We start from the raw sequence: 17,224 nt of genomic DNA on the forward strand, positions 1-17,224 counted from the left end.
AATTAATCATTTAATAAAAATCAATACTGGTTCTACATTATGCTAAAGTAAAGTACAAAGTATGTTTCAATAGAAAATTTTAGACCATCTTAATTAAGCATGTATTCTCATAAGAAGTACCTTAAAAATGTATACCACGTCCAATGTCAATTACATATCAAATTATCAACCAAAAAATGACAACAAAATTTACAAATGTATAAAAGTTTTGAATATAATGCACATAAATTCTTATTACTCCGTAGTGAACATACATCATTACTGCATATAAATGCATGGATACTCAATGACATGACGGATCCAAATGTGAGGGCTAAAAAGAAAAGAACTACAGAGAAAATTAGAAGGTTAGACAATGTAAATCTCCTAGTTTTATACGGAACATAAAATCAACTGATATTTCTAAAAACTATTTTGAAATTTTCAATCTATCCCAGTTTTTTATATGTTCCCATTTACTGTAGACTTGTTTTGAAGAGTTATGATTGGGTGTAAGAAAAAAGTGGAAAAAGTAAGAGATGTTTAATAAATTAATCGTTAATAGTGGTTAAAGTAAGAGATAAGTGATAAAAAAAATAGTATAATTATTATGATCAAAATGAGTAAGATTTTAAAAAGGAAAACTTGACATAAATAATCCCATCTTTCACTCATCTTCTCAAAATAATCCCAACTTTGGATTATTTTGTAATAATCCCAACTTTCGGATATATCTTCTTAAAATAATCTAAACTATCCATTTGCCTATGTACAATAGACCCAAAATGGTTTAGTAATGACAAGAAAAAAAGACTTCGGATTATTTTGAGATGGTAACCCCTAAAGTTTGGATTATTCTAAAATAATCCAAAATTGGGATTATTTTCAGAAGATGAGTGAAAGGTGGGATTATTAATGTCAAATTTTCCTTTTAAAAAGTTGATTGTCAAAAATAGAATAAAGTAGAAGTGGATACAACAGAAAATGAGACAACTCTTTTTAGAAAGTGGATTGATTCATTAATAAATAAAATAAAGGGAGTACTTGATATTCAAACTAGAAATAATTAACCCGTGCACTACATATAGGTCCAAAACAGTTAGTTAGTGACAAGAGAATTGACGTTAATCCGAAAGAACCATTTACATATGTTCCATAACTCCAAGTACACATAATATTTTACAAAACTCTATGTGCATCACCTTTTACACGGGAGGAACACAAGAAGAAAGGGGACCTTGACACTATTTTTTTTTCAAACAATATATTTAAAATTATCGCCTTATTTTCCCTTCTAAAAATGCAAAAATAAGGTTTCAAATGCCGCCCCCGCCCTTTTGCTACCCTCTTTATTTTCTAATACCTAAGTCTACATAGGCATCATTCCTGGCACATATGGTACTCCTGTTGGAATAATCCACCGGTTACCTGCGTAAAAATTTTCAGGGGTAAAAGCATTAACGTCTTGTTTACTAATATTCTTGATCCCGTGCCACTTAACCCGACCAGTCGTTTTCGCACCGGGGCCTCTGTTGTCAAACTCGCCGAAATAACAAGTATCTTGCGCAAATGTTCCCATCCATGGCTTCCATCCTTCTGTAGCTATTGAGTCAGCTAAGAAAGATTGCATGATAATCGTTCGAGAAAACTTCTTCATAGGGTGGCCTAGAAAGGCTTTGTTGTTGTTACGTAGTGGATAGTACAATGGATCAGCCATAATGGTACAGTTTTGTAACACAAACCCTGTTGGCGCTCTATCATTTTGTCGGCCCTGAGCAGTAATGACACATTCTTGATCTTCCAAAGGTTTTCGAATAACAAGCTTACAGTTTTGGAAAACGGCAGCAGCGTTACCAAAGATGAAATCGACGGTGCCTAAGATGGTGCAATGTCTATAAAATTGTCGATAGCTATGTGCATACAATGTGCCTTGGTATCCGTTTATACGACAATTGTAGAATATTGTCATGTCGGATTGGACTAAGAGGGCTATAGCTTGGTTCTTTTCAACTCCTGCTAAATTTTCGAATCCTATATCCTTCGCAATGAAATTCCTCCCAAATATTGCTGCATTACATTGAAAAGATTCTTATCAAAACTTTTTCGGATGATTTTACAATAGCTACAACAAAATGGTACCCACTTTAATTTATTAAATCTCAGCCTCTGGGCAAAATTTAATAATCTTTTAATGATTATGCTGAACTTTTACTTTATAATGTAATATTTTGTATTTAAATTGAAATATATTTTAAAATCAAAAAAATATTAAATAAAAATATTCTACTCTCATCCCATGACCGATCAGTAGTCTAGTCCAGGGGAAAAATATCTACAACACTATGTTAATGACTCCTCCCCGACGTTCTTTTTTCTTTAGATTTTTTCGTAACTTTCAATGTGCAGACACAAATCTCACCCCTATTTGAAGACTTGTTCCAAGTTATTCCAATTTCAATCTTGAATTGCAAATTTTAAATTTCCAATGAAAATAGTAATTTATAACGAAATCAATCTAATACTTCCTCCGTTTCAAAAAAATTCAAACACTTTGATTAACACGTTTGCCAAGACACAACTTTGACCGTAAATATCTCTAATTATCCTTATTTTTAGAATCTTAAAATTTAATATTATGAAAATATACCATGATATTTAATCTGCCCAAATTTTACTTATCATATTCGCTTTTAGTAAATTAGTAAAAATTTACGGTCAAAGTTAATATATGAATACTGGCAAAACTAAAAGTGTTGCAATTTTTTTGAAACGGAGGAAGTATTCAAATAATTTAATCATCTGCTGATAATATGACTTAGATAATGGCTTTTGTGTTTGATGAAGAAGGGTGGAAATAGTATTATTGTTTTTATTGATGGTTTTTTCAATTGAATTTCAACGATGATTGAGCAGTTGAAAATATGAGAAGTTATGCAGAATGATGATCTTATTTGTGGCAACAAGGTCAGGTCTTGAATACAAAAATGAACGTGGGAAGATGGAAGCATGTTTAATTCGTTGCTTTGTTTGTCATTTAAAAAAAAGTCAACTGTATCAATGGTTCGGATTTATCAATAATAATTAAGGCTAAGATTTAGTGTGTTATATTGGCTACCATTTTGTTGTAGCCGTTCAAAAGTTTTTCATAGTTTTTGATCAGAGAGATACGTGTAATAAGAAAACTTGCCCCCACAAGGTTGACTAATTTGTTTTTTGACAAAAGTAGAATTAAGTGAATGCTGTAAAGAATTCATGGAACATCCAAATACGGAAAGTGGAAAGAACTTTGTGGAACGGAAGGGTGTATATATACTAATAGTTCTTAAACCGTTTTCTACTAAAATTCACTTAAATTTTGTAAGTAAAATTAGAAAATACTACGTACTATGTACTTTAATGTCCATAAACTTTTCTTACACTTATATTTTTCAAATTTATTTTTGTTTTCCCTAATATCAAACATTAGTAAATATGAAAAAGTTATAAGAATCATTAATTTGTGGATTTTTTGGATAAAACCACCTTTTAAAGTTCAACTTTTTGAAATAACCACCTTATATGTTTTTTTAAAAAAAAAAAACCACCTTAACCTTAGCAAGTTTAAGAAATCACCACCTTCTGTTAACTTCCGTCAAATGTTCCGTCAAATGTTCCGTTAACTTTCTAATGTTTGGCCGTTGGATGTGGGTCCCACTGACGGAACATTTGACGAAAGTTAACAGAAGGTGGTGATTTGTTAAACTTTGGAAGTTTAAGGTGGTTTTTTTAAAAAAAAAACATATAAGGTGGTTATTTCAAAAAGTTGAACTTTAAAAGGTGGTTTTATCCAAAAAATCCTTAATTTGTTCAGGTTAATTATATTTTTTGATTTTTTCACCAGATACCCTGAAGTTTTAGAAAATTCACCGAGTGAGGTTTTACAAATTCACATCTTGATGCTGCCATGAATTTTCGGTATTTTACATATATTACGTTTTTGGACCAGATACCCATAACATTTTAAAAAAATGCACCAGATATCCTCGTGTTTTTAAAGCTTTACCAAATGCAGTTGAGATTTTGTAACATGTATTTAGAAGGGGGAGCATAATAAATGGAAGTAGAGTGGTGGTTCAACGAAGCTAAGGTAGATGAAAGTGATTGTGTAAGAAAAACAAGAGAAAAATCTAGGTTTTTAACTGGTTTTGTCTAGGTTTGATCTGGTCCATTGTTCAAAACCTTAGGGGTATCTGGTGGGAAAACGTAATTTTTTTTCTTTAAAAATAAAGTAAAAGTAGAAGTTGATGAATAGAGAGTGTTGTCTTACAAGTTGTTGCAGTTTTATAGAGGACAAAACCATCAACAAAGCTCTTATTCCCAGTTATTATGGTCTTAGTAGGTCCATCACCAATGAACATAACATTTGTCATTGTTGCCTCCACTCGAACTTCTTCTTCATAGATTCCTTCCTTGATGTAAATCACAAACATTTTATTGTTACTACTCATTGATACCTTATCCACATTTGTCGTCGGTGCTTCCTTTAAGGCAGATGTTATGGTTTTGTACTTCCCACTCCCGTCTTTAGCCACCACTACATCCGCTATCAAGCTAGCTCCTCCTTCATGAATGAGATTTCTTTGCCTCGTGTCCATCCAAAGTGGATGCTCCTCTTCGTTAATTACCATCCCTGCAAAGAAATAATGTTAGTATACGTTTTAGTTTGAGACTAATCTACATTTTAACATTAATTATATATTTGATTTAGAAAAATATATTCCTTAACCTATTGAAATAATTGTACTTGAACGTACCTTTGTCCTCAAGCAACGATCTTTTATGAGCTTGACCTGTGTTATTCAATGATTTAAGGATGTTATAAAGCTCCGTTGCAATGTCTATGCTGTTACTTGTAAGTTCCTGTGGAATGTTTAACAACAATTTCATCTTCTCTCCAGCATCTCCTGTCGTATTTTCAAAGGCATCGATGCAAGTACCCTGTAATGTCAAGGCTCCACTAAGCCAAATCCTCATGTTTTCGACATACTCATCCCTCTTACGTAAATCAAAATGGATCATTTGGTCGGTTGACCTTTTAAGGTCTCCAATTGCATACTCCATTACTTGTTTACAAGTTGACAATGCTCCTTCAGTTCTTTTATCATCCTGTTAATTAAAACATATATGCACATTAATTTTATACTAGATGCATGAAAAATATATTCTTGTAATTACGATAAACATACAACGATTGAAATAAAAATCTTAATTAATTTGTTCAAAGCATGGTTTCTTTATTATTAAGCCAAGAGTAAATATTTAGACGAATAAAACCATGAATGACTAACTTGTTCTACATAGAATACAATCATAATTAGACGGACACCCTTACTCGACTTTATTTTAATTTTTTTGTTTCCACCCTTACACAATATCATACATATTTATTAATTTCACATTTTCCCAGGATGAATGAAAAGTGGTCCACCATTATTTTCAATTTTCATTATTGCTTCATCGTGATCAGGGAAATGCTAGAGGAAAGATGTACACATGCAATAACTTGCAATTGCTTACTTGATAATTAAGTTATTTTGTGTGTAATATGCCAAGTAAGGCTTTAAGAAATTGTATCTCCGTTATATAAAAATGATTTTTTTTGTGAGCTAGAATCAGACTAATAATTATTTTTTACGGGAAACCCAGACTAATAACTTATAAAACGCTTCAACATGACAATTATTTATTTATGTGGGCGATATTTCATAGATTAAGATGTATCTTGAACCATATTAGTTATTCTAATTAACTTTTTATTAAATACCTTTCCGGCTTTAATAGAACTAGATTTTGCAAGGGCATCCTCAAGTTTTTCCACAGTAGCATTGAAAGTAGTTAGAACGATTTTATTTGGATCAGTGGTGTGGAGGTGAGCAAGAGTTCTCTCGCAAGCTTGACGATGCTCAACGACATGACAAACAGATTGTACGGCCTTGGAAGACGTCGCTAAGCCGACATCATTGTTATCAGACTCCATAATATGATGGCCTGTCTCTTTTATTCCAACCGTTACAGCCACAACCATTGCAACCATCATTAAAGAAGATACCCCCAAAAGTGCTAACTTCTTCTTTTTCCTTTCTTTTACATTAAATTCAAGATCGCCTGACATTTTATTTTTTCTATTGGCGAATTTGATGCATGCATAAGAAAATGCTACGATTCTCTATCTTTTGATTTACTTGTTATTTTTTTGTTGCATAGAGATTGTTTCTTCAATGTGAGGTGGGTAGAAGAGAAAGGAGAAAATATCACGGGCTATGTTTGCGATGAAATTTTCCAATTATTAATTTCTAGGGGAATATAGGCTAGAAATAGTATAAATTGAAATTTCTTACAAAAAGAACTCTGTCAAATTGAAATGTGATTTTTTTTTTGCTATTTTTAATTTCTTTTAGAAAAAAGTAAAATACTTTCTTAGACCATGTTCTCTTCATTTGATATTACCAAACTTATTTTTTGCTGAGCTTAAATTAATTACCCTGAACTACAATCGTGTTTCTTGAATTTAATTTATATTTCACTAAACATACATTTATTTTTCATACACTTACGATTGATTTTACTAATTAAAACTTATTTTATTGAAATTAGCTCATTTTTTTTACTTTACTTAAAATGGTTTTGTTAAACATAAATTATTATTTTTACTGAACTTAATTAATTTTAATTTAGTACTACGTAATACAAAAATTAAAATGTGAGAGTTTAATGACAAGTTACAAGTATATCTGTCATATCTCATCTCCAAGGCCCTACGCACCTTCATTTTAAGAAAATCATGCAAATACTTTTCTTTCTCATATTATTTTCTCGAGTTAAGATAAAGGTTGAGGTCCTACCTTTTATATTTTTCATCTTTGAGGACCTACACCTTTTTTCTCCACTTGGGAACTCAAACACAAATTCTGGTGAGTTAATTATCATCTAACCCATTGTTAACTATAGGATTGATATTATAATATAAAAAAACATTCAAATGCAACAAAATACAACAAACAAAACAAAATCATATTCGTCTTCTTTTCCATGAAACTCATGCCATGGAAGATCCATGGTCCACCACTGCCTCCCCCTACTGACCCACTCGAATTCCACAATTTAAATCACTCTTCACCATAAACTATTATTGAAGCAACTCATGCCCTAATGTTGGCCACAAAAACCACCACCACTACACTAATGCCACAACAACAAGGAACTAATTTATTCGATCACATCAAAATCGAGAAAAATTCACCTAGAAAATCCAACGCCAATGTAACACCCCAACAATTATCCCTTTCCTAGAATAACCTTTTTAATAAATATAAATATAGATATAGAAAATTATCAAAGTATTATAGCCCGTGTGAAAACGTAACGGCTTATTCATAATTTTGCAGCGGATAACATAAAATAATTTTAAATTTATAAATAGTCAACTACGGAATTAATTCCAAAACCAACTAACGAAAATAAAGTCAACGTAACTAATTCAACAAGTTTAAAGTCCAATTAAACAAACCAAAGTTACTTTAGCAAATCAAAACTAAACTACAAGCTCTCCAATCTCGAACCCAATGATGCATCGTCTTCAATCTTGTAGATGGACAATGCTTACTTATCCTTAGAGACTGCTCACCAAAATGGGTCATCACAAGATCAATAAGGCATAGGCATGATCATCACACACAAACAAAACACCTAATCAGCAAAGCTGAGTACTACATACTAAATCAATGAATAAATATTCATAGCATAATACTAATAAAACATAAGGACAACCAAAACATATTAACTTGAAGACCACATATGACTAGACTGGACTAGACTTTTATAACATTAATATTATTTTAATTGGAATAGTCAATGGACCGAGTTGTCTAAATAGAAGCCTTCATTAAGGAAGACGAGGTACGGGCGCGACTCCGTATCCCTAATGACCTACGATATCGAGGAACCTTTTAAATAAAATAAAACACGGTGATCAATCCGGTCCAGAAAAAGCCATGGGCTACCACCATGAACACCAACTCCTGATTGTCAATCAGTTCAGACGTGCACAGTCTAAAGCTATTGCTATTCAGTTTCACTTTACATGATTTACCGGCCAATTAATACTTTGTTATGACTCGTCAATCACATAAACCATATAATCAACAAGTATTCACAAATGTTTTTATCTTGGAATTAAATAAGTGATCACAAATCTATCAATCAAGAACTCATTCCAATTAATTCAATCTTTTCTTTAACAATGGTCAACCACCTTTATATAGGTGTAAAGTATCAACTACTAAACAAGGTCCTCGACCCTCACAAAGTAGTGAAATGCTAAAAGGGAACAACGATCAATCGTGATCTATACCAATATATAAAATAAAATAAAGTTTCCAAACTAACATGCTTGCATCAATCATCCATGCCAAGATGATATGATTCTAATAATAAAATCTATGCTCAACATGATCATCCAACGACATTAAACATGTAAATTTCATAAATAATTTCAACATGGTTTCAATCATAGTACCACATCCACAAACACATAGGCATGTACGTACCTTTTGTCAACAAATTGATAGGCCACTTTAACAATCTCAAAAGTCTCCTATATAGAATTCACAGCAATCATAAAGTACTCTAAATACATCCTAAACATATTTAGAACTTTCCCCAATATCAAAACTTGGATATTCAATCTTCTAGCATAATAATTATTATATTAATGATTAAAATTCCTTAAAAACTCTATGAAAACACAATTCTTCAAATTTCCAGCAATATAAATGAAGGAAATAATGCCCTTGGTCCAAGTATGCATATAATATTAAGTCTAATAAATGCGGTTCAGTATTAATTAACAAGTTAATAATTCAGTGAGATCAAGTGAGCTGAATGCCTAGCTAGAGGCCGCTTCAGTTCAAGTGGAATTAATGATATTAATCCACAGCTTACTCTTGACTGAACCCGTAGGGTCACACAAATAGTACGTAAACGGATCAAGTATTTAATGGCATTAAATACTCCATCTATGGATATTCGGAATCGACGGATCTTGGTTTCAGTGGGAGCTGAGATCGTCACAAGCAAGTGAATACTCCGGAAGCGATGATATTGCCGGAAACGGAAATATGGATCACATCGGAAATATAAATATTATCCAAGTCGTAGATGTTGCCGGAAACGGAAACATGGTACGTATCGGAAAATATTATCGGAAATGGAAATATTGCCGGAATCGGAAATATTGCCGGAAACGGAAATATTGTCAAAATCGGAAATATTATCGGAATCGGAAAATAATTCCGGAAACGGAAATATTAAATATTTGTTCGAAACGGAAATTAATTCCGGAATCGGAAATATTAAATATTGTTCGTATTGGAAATGAATTCCGGAACCGGGAATTTAATCGGAAGCGTATCGTACGAATAAGCATCGGACGAGGCCTGCAGGACGAAGGCCCAGCACGAAGCCGGGCCATCGCCCAGCAAACCAAACACGCGCCACACGCCCAGCCAAGGCAGCGCCCAGGCCCACCGCAAGGCAGGCCCAGGGCGCGCCAAGGCCACGGCTGTGTGGGCCTTGTGGCGTGGGATGCTGCACGCACGCGCATGGGCGGCCCTCGTGGCTGCCGTGCGTGTGTGTGTTTGTGTTCATGCATGATTCCTAAAGCTATTAGGATTTGGTATATGATTAAATTCCTATTCCTAAAAGGATAAATTAATTAATTAGAGTTCTTATAGGATTCTAAGTTTAATTAATTCGTATCCTAGTAGGATTCCAATTCCCTTTCCACACCTCTATAAATAAGGGCCTAGGGTCATAATTTATGGACATGGGATTGAAGTATTCTAAGGGTAAGTTTTGAAAGAAAAATAAGCCAAACACTTGCAAACACTTAACCGAATTTCCTAGTAACCTTAAGGGCGATTCTAGTTGGTCTAACTTGAGGCGGATCCGGACGTACTGTGGACTATCTACGGAGGGACGACATTTGGAGTCCTAAAGGCTTGTTCTTGTTCGGTTCGGGCGCAACTAGGGAGGGCACGCTACAAAGTGTATGCTCCTAAATTATGCTAAATGATTATGTGTAAATAATATGTTTCCTGGCATTAAGGTTTTTCCGCATGATTTATGTTTTGTCATATGTATCATAACCTAATAGTGGTATCACGAGCCTCTTATTTTTTTTTTTAATCTAATTGCATGAACATGGTTAAATTATACAAATTTGCAAGAAATTAAAAGGGGTGATTAATTTTCGTAATTGTTAATTAATTGCAAATTGCGTTTATTTAATTATATGTACGCAGTTTTTCGGCAGAATATTCGTTACTCAACCAAATTGAGTGATTTTTGAGTCAATTTCGCATGTAAAAGACATTCTAAAATTTTGACAAAAATAAGAATTTTCGCCGAAACCCAGAATTTCCAAATTCGAAGCCTAACTATGACTTTTCGGAGGTTTTAGTTTTTCGAACGCAGAAGTTTGTAAATTTAAGATGTTAAATTAAATATTTGCGATTCTTGTTGACAAATCTTGAATTTTTGATTGACCTACTGTATATGTTTAACAAGTTTGAATGCCTAGCCTTGTTAATTATGCAATCTAATTTGTAATTATGATTAATTTGTTGAAAATTGGAATAATTTAGAATTAATTTGATTTTCATAATTAATTAATAATTTAATTAGATACCTATGATTAAAAACCACCATAAAAATTGTAAATTTGTGTTAAATTTTAAATTTTTATGACCTAGACTTGAATCCATGTTAATCGGAAATCAATTAATTAATAAATTTTCGATTTTTCGCCGTAAAATTATGAAATTAATATGATTTATTAATTTGTCATTAATTTTGAAAATAAAATTTTAATTTTTATGCGATTCGCTGATATAACTTGCACGCACAAAGCAATGGACGCTACGTGTTACCCTTAAGGGGTGTTGTATAGTGCGGGCATGCGACGACGAGCAAGGGAGCTCGTCGCCCATGCGTTACGAATGCAGCGAGCAAGGCTATGGTGCACGAGCACAAGGCAGCAGCCCTACCTTGTGTCGTGTGCTATGTGCGATGGGCGAGTGGGCAAGGGCGAGAGCAAGGCAGCGACAGTCGCGTGTGGGTAGTAGGCGAGCTGCGCCACGACGCAACTGCCTCGTGCGCAGCGAGCGCAAGCTCGCGTGCGACGAGCGCTACACCCAGCGACGAACGCTCGCGCGCAGCGAGCGCTTGCTCGCAAGCTACGAGCACTACCTCGAGCAGCGAGCGCAAGCTCGCGTGCGTCGAGGGCAGGCGCGCGCAGCGAGCCAGAGGCCAAGCGTGCCTCGAGGCGCCTTGCGATGGTGTGGAGCGATGGATGCGACGCAGCACATAGGCTGCGCGCACATGGCCAGCGATGGCTGCGTGCGTGTGGCCTATGGCTGTGCGTTGCGTGGTGATGTTGCGTACCTTGTGTTACGATTAGATCGTTTTAAAATTTTAATTTGAAATTTTCAGTTTATGTAATTTTAATTAATTTTAAAATTAATAATTTAAATTGTTTTCTTGGATTTTAATTTTGAATATTATAATTATAATAAATTTCATTTATTCTAATTATTTTACTAAAATTAAAATCATGAATTAATTTAAATACGACTGAAAATAAATTAAATATGTGGATTCAATTATAAATTTATATGAGCTTTAAATTTTAATTAAATTTGTTTGTTTCCGGTTAGACTAGAAATACATTTTTATGTTTAAAATTAGTAAAGCATATGAATTTATTGGTTTAAGTGGGAGCCCTTTTAGTCATAAACTCTTGATTAGGTCTACAAATCCTTAAGGTTAAAACAACTTGATTAGAATTAATAAGGACTGAATAATTTGTAGATTATTGGTGCCCTTGATTAATTGCTGCAAATGTTTATGTGATGCATACAATGTGTTTTAACTAACCAATTATGTGGGCCATTCATGATAATGAATGGGTGAATGGTATATATTGTATATGTACTGTTTTGCAGGTCATGAAGTGACTAGTATGGCCCAAATAGGATAGAAAATATGGTCTGCGTACCATTAATTTGAATGTAATTGATCTAAAGCACCAAATTTGTTTTTCAATTCAAATATGGTATGCGTACCATCAAATAGTTGTAATTAGTTTTAATTATAGCTTATCCTATTTGAAGAAAATGGCGCCTCCCACGGTGAATTTCAAGACGAAGTTCCCATTTTCGAGACGGACTTTGAAGTTGAAGCTTCAAGATGAAGTCGGGCCATACTAGATCACATTTATCTTATGCATGTTTTAAGTTAATTATTGCTTTAAATATGTCTTAATTATGCATGAGATTGTGGCTTGATTATGTTGCATGATTAAGGATTTTAGTTCACTTAAAATCTAACCAACATAGTAAGAGCCTTAAGTTCCAAACTTAAAAATTGAGTTAAAAGGTGCCATACCAAAATATACACTTGCTTGGATATCCTTTACATCAATCTAGTAATAGTTTTCGCTCAGCGAGGTGTTACTTATTGGTCCTAAAGGGGCAAGCTAGGTACACAAATAATTGTGAGTACACGTTAGTTTTGGTGAAACTCAACGATATAAGTAAGGAGTCCTTTGATGTCGTGGCAAAATCGATAGGTTTACCTAATAAGTTCTTAGACGTACCTATCAACCAAGAGTAGTTTCTAGACTATTAGCAAAAGGCGTTTGCTTACCTAAAAGATTTTAGAATTGAGTCTAAATACATAATGTGCTTAATTCTTCAATGGTTTTAGGATCTTGGAATCATTTTATTCACACCTGCCGGAACACATAACTTGAATAAAATGCTTAATGAAAATTGAATTATGCATATATGCTAGAATTTAAGTTTATTAAGAGAAACTGTGAATGGTTATTTATTTGTTTATTCTTTTCAATTGTAGTTTTAATTATGGCAAACAACAATTCATTCAACATTCGGTCAATTCTCGAAAAGGAGAAGTTGAACGGGAAAAACTTCCTTGACGGGCAAAGGAACTTGCAAATAGTTCTTATATATACAGGAAGAAAGGGAGTATCACTAGTAGAAAAAACCCTTATTGCAGCGGGCTTTTAGACCCCTGTTGCCGCGTACATCATATGCTGCAACTGGGGGGCCTGCAACAAGTCTGAACTTGTTGCAGCGTACAATGTTCGCTGCTAAAAGGGGTTTTTTGCAGCGTACATATGTATGTACGCTGCAACAAGTGCCAAAAAATTGGCAAAAATTTGGACTTATATGTACGCTGTAAAAGACTCAACTTTTTGCAGCGTACATTTATTTGTACGCTGCAACAAGTCTGGAATTTTGGGAAATTTTTTTCCCTTGTTGCAACGTACAATATATATGTACGCTGCAACAAAGCACTTTTGGCGGGAAAATTCTAATTTTGTTTAGGGATACCTAGAGTGTCTTGCACCAAATATAGAAACCTGTCAAAACAATAATAGAATAACGCAACCTGTATAACAAATATAAAAACAACAACTGGAGTTTTGTATATATCCCAAAACCAAAAGTGCACATACCGATACATTTAAATATATTTACGTTCCAATTTCAACGTACGCATATATTTTAACATAAAAGATTGTTCTATAACATCTAAACCAACTCGATCAAGCGCCCTCAGGTCAATAATAAATACTTGGTGGTAAAAAACTTCGCCCATTGCTCACGAACCACATCAATTTCCTCACTAGCATAAGGCGCAGTCCTCGGAGTATAGACCTTACAAAAACAAAAATTTGATGGAGCATTAGATCGATTAAATGCAAATGAAATGTCACATTTTAACATTCAAGCAACTAATGACAATGTATTAATAGTCTAGAATACGAATCAATTAGTTACTTACCTCATCTAGCCGGCCTTCATAGTCATGTTGTAACGTGACTATCTCTAACATGAACTTCATAACGTAATAGCCACACTCAGTTCCGCCGATTTGTTGAGCACACTGATTAAGAAACATAATACTTTATCTTGCAAGGCCAATAGTTAATAAAAACAAAGCAAAAAGCTAATTAAGAAACATGTTATACCTCTATATGAATGGGTTTACACGACTTAAAACTCGTTTTATTCGGACAATTCCCACCATTGCACTTGTACACTTGGTATGCCCTAGAAAATTAACGAAACACGGGTACTCATGAATATGATTTTGGCTTAGGGTTCTTAAAGACTAATGTAATTTGTAAGCAAAAGAACTTACAAACTCAAGATTCCCCATGCATAATCTGTTCGACGTGGATCTCTAGCAGAATCGAAAATATATACATAACCTCTACGTAGGTCCATCACGTATAAATTCCAATGATTTCTGTATAATTTCTAAATGATATAATAAATATTTAATAACAATAATAATTAATATTTTATATGAAACTTATATAACACACTTACTCTTGATTATATGGGATTAAAAACCAATTAGTTAGGTTAGGATTACCCATCTTCTCCTTTTCAATTTCAGCTTGGAAAACTTTTTTCAAATACATTGTTGGCGCTCCAGGGTCGGCCTTGATTCTAGTGCTTGACATAATCTCGGGACAAATGAACGAAATCCGAGACATTTCAAATGATTTGGCATGATCGTGCAATAAACACCTACAAAATAAACAAGATTACACTATTAAGATCGATAAAGAGAAAAAACTTCAAAGAAATAATAGTTATATTAACAACAATAAAACATTTAATTACAATATGTAGACTTGGATCGCTGAAATGTTTAAGCACGCCCCGCGAAGGAACTCTCCTATATCAGACGCAGTTATGTATGTTTCTTGATCAAAATCCGAGTGCCAAACTGAGGCCGCCAATGGGATGGTAGTATTATCATATATATCATCAGGCGCCGAAGTCATGATAAACTGCAAGTATTTGCATGACGGGCCAAGACCTTGAATTGCATCGTGTACAAGTCCCGCTTTCTTGCTTTTGGTGGTTGATTCTTGTGTTTTACGATCACAACTACCCACGACCTCTAAGTGGGACTTAGGCTTAGAATTCGACTTCTTTGGATGCGAAAATTCCTATAACAATAGTCAATTAGCATTAGTCATGTAATAAGAATCAAATGAGTCCTTAGGTTCTTTAGTTCAAAGTTGGGAGCGAAAATGTCATTTTAGCTCTATATATGACCTATAACAACCCAACGAACCTTAAATGTGCATAAATAGGTTCGAATGAGATTTAGCAACTTAAAACTATGCATATTAGTCATGTAATAAGAATCAAATGAGTCCTTAGGTTCTTTAGTTCAAAGTTGGGAGCGGAAATGTCATTTTAGCTCTATATATGACCTATAACGACCCAACGAGCCATAAATGTGCATAAATAGGTTCGAATGAGATTTAGAAACTTAAAAATATGCATATTTGTCATGTAATAAGAATCAAATGAGTCCTTAGGTTCTTTAGTTCAAAGTTGGGAGCGGAAATGTCATTTTAGGTCTATATATGACCTATAACGACCCAACGAGCCATAAATGTGCATAAATAGGTTCAAATGAGTTTTAGAAACTTAAAACTATACATATTAGTCATGTAATAAGAATCAAATGAGTCCTTAGGTTCTTTAGTTCAAAGTTGGGAGCGGAAATGTCATTTTAGCTCTATATATGACCTATAACGACCCAACGAGCCTTAAATGTGCATAAATAGGTTGGAATGAGTTTTAGAAACTTAAAACTATGCATATTAGTCATGTAATAAGAATCAAATGAGTCCTTAGGTTCTTTAGTTCAAAGTTGGGAGCGAAAATGTCAATTTAGCTCAATATATGACCTATAACGACCCAACGAGCCTTAAATGTGCATAAATAGGTTCGAATGAGTTTTCGAAACTTAAAACTATGCATATTAGTCATGTAATAAGAATCAAATGAGTCCTTAGGTTCTTTAGTTCAAAGTTGGGAGCGAAAATGTCATTTTAGCTCAATATATGACCTATAACGACCCAACGAGCCATAAATGTGCATAAATAGGTTCGAATGAGTTTTAGAAACTTAAAACTATGCATATTAGTCATGTAATAAGAATCAAATGAGTCCTTAGGTTCTTTAGTTCAAAGTTGGGAGCGAAAATGTCATTTTAGGTCTATATATGACCTATAACGACCCAACGAGCCATAAATGTGCATAAATAGGTTCGAATGAGTTTTAGAAACTTAAAACTATGCATATTAGTCATGTAATATGAATCAAATGAGTCCTTAGGTTCTTTAGTTCAAAGTTGGGAGCGAAAATGTCATTTTAGCTCAATATATGACCTATAACGACCCAACGAGCCTTAAATGTGCATAAATAGGTTGGAATGAGTTTTGGAAACTTAAAACTATGCATATTAGTCATGTAATAAGAATCAAATGAGTCTTTAGGTTCTTTAGTTCAAAGTTGGGAGCGAAAATGTCATTTTAGCTCAATATATGACCTATAACGACCCAACGAGCCTTAAATGTGCATAAATAGGTTCGAATGAGTTTTAGAAACTTAAAACTATGCATATTAGTCATGTAATAAGAATAAAATGATTCCTTAGGTTCTTTAGTTCAAAGTTGGGAGCGGAAATGTCATTTTAGGTCTATATATGACCTATAACGACCCAACGAGCCATAAATGTGCATAAATAGGTTCGAATGAGTTTTAGAAACTTAAAACTATGCATATTAGTCGTGTAATAAGAATCAAATGAGTCCTTAGGTTCTTTAGTTCAAAGTTGGGAGCGTAAATGTCATTTTAGCTCTATATATGACCTATAACGACCCAACGAGCCTTAAATGTGCATAAATAGGTTGGAATGAGTTTTAGAAACTTAAAACTATGCATATTAGTCATGTAATAAGAATCAAATGAGTCCTTAGGTTCTTTAGTTCAAAGTTGGGAGCGAAAATGTCATTTTAGCTCAATATTTGACCTATAACGATCCAACGAGCCTTAAATGTGCATAAATAGGTTCGAATGAGTTTTATAAACTTAAAACTATGCATATTAGTCATGTAATAAGAATCAAATGAGTCCTTAGGTTCTTTAGTTCAAAGTTGGGAGCGGAAATGTCATTTTAGGTCTATATATGACCTATAACGACCCAACGAGCCATAAATGTGCATAAATAGGTTCGAATGAGTTTTAGAAACTTAAAACTATGCATATTAGTCGTGTAATAAGAATCAAATGAGTCCTTAGGTTAT

At 33.7% G+C, this 17,224-nt stretch overlaps 1 protein-coding gene across 1 annotated transcript; it reads right to left on the reverse strand.

Moving 5' to 3' along the window:
* Nucleotides 1–1,024: 1,024 nt before the first annotated feature.
* On the reverse strand, nucleotides 1,025–6,277 carry LOC110798264 (putative pectinesterase/pectinesterase inhibitor 28). Its single transcript, XM_022003436.2, has 4 exons — nucleotides 5,783–6,277; nucleotides 4,773–5,124; nucleotides 4,286–4,648; nucleotides 1,025–2,046 (listed from the first exon to the last, which is right to left on the reverse strand). Exons 1-4 carry the CDS (start codon nucleotides 6,128–6,130, stop codon nucleotides 1,349–1,351), a joined length of 1,761 nt encoding a protein of 586 aa, XP_021859128.1. The 5' UTR covers nucleotides 6,131–6,277; the 3' UTR covers nucleotides 1,025–1,348.
* Nucleotides 6,278–17,224: the final 10,947 nt, after the last annotated feature.

Source organism: Spinacia oleracea, chromosome 5, assembly GCF_020520425.1.
Source record: "Spinacia oleracea cultivar Varoflay chromosome 5, BTI_SOV_V1, whole genome shotgun sequence".
Lineage (NCBI taxonomy): Eukaryota > Viridiplantae > Streptophyta > Magnoliopsida > Caryophyllales > Amaranthaceae > Spinacia > Spinacia oleracea.

Coding starts and splice junctions, on each gene's coding strand:
- LOC110798264 (XM_022003436.2), bottom strand. CDS start 6,130: ATGTCAGGCGATCTTGAATTTAATGTAAAAGAAAGGAAAAAGAAGAAG. Junction 4,649..4,772: donor ATCGTTGCTTGAGGACAAAG/GTACGTTCAAGT, acceptor ATTTCTTTGCAG/GGATGGTAATTAACGAAGAG. Junction 2,047..4,285: donor CTATAAAACTGCAACAACTT/GTAAGACAACAC, acceptor AATGTAATGCAG/CAATATTTGGGAGGAATTTC.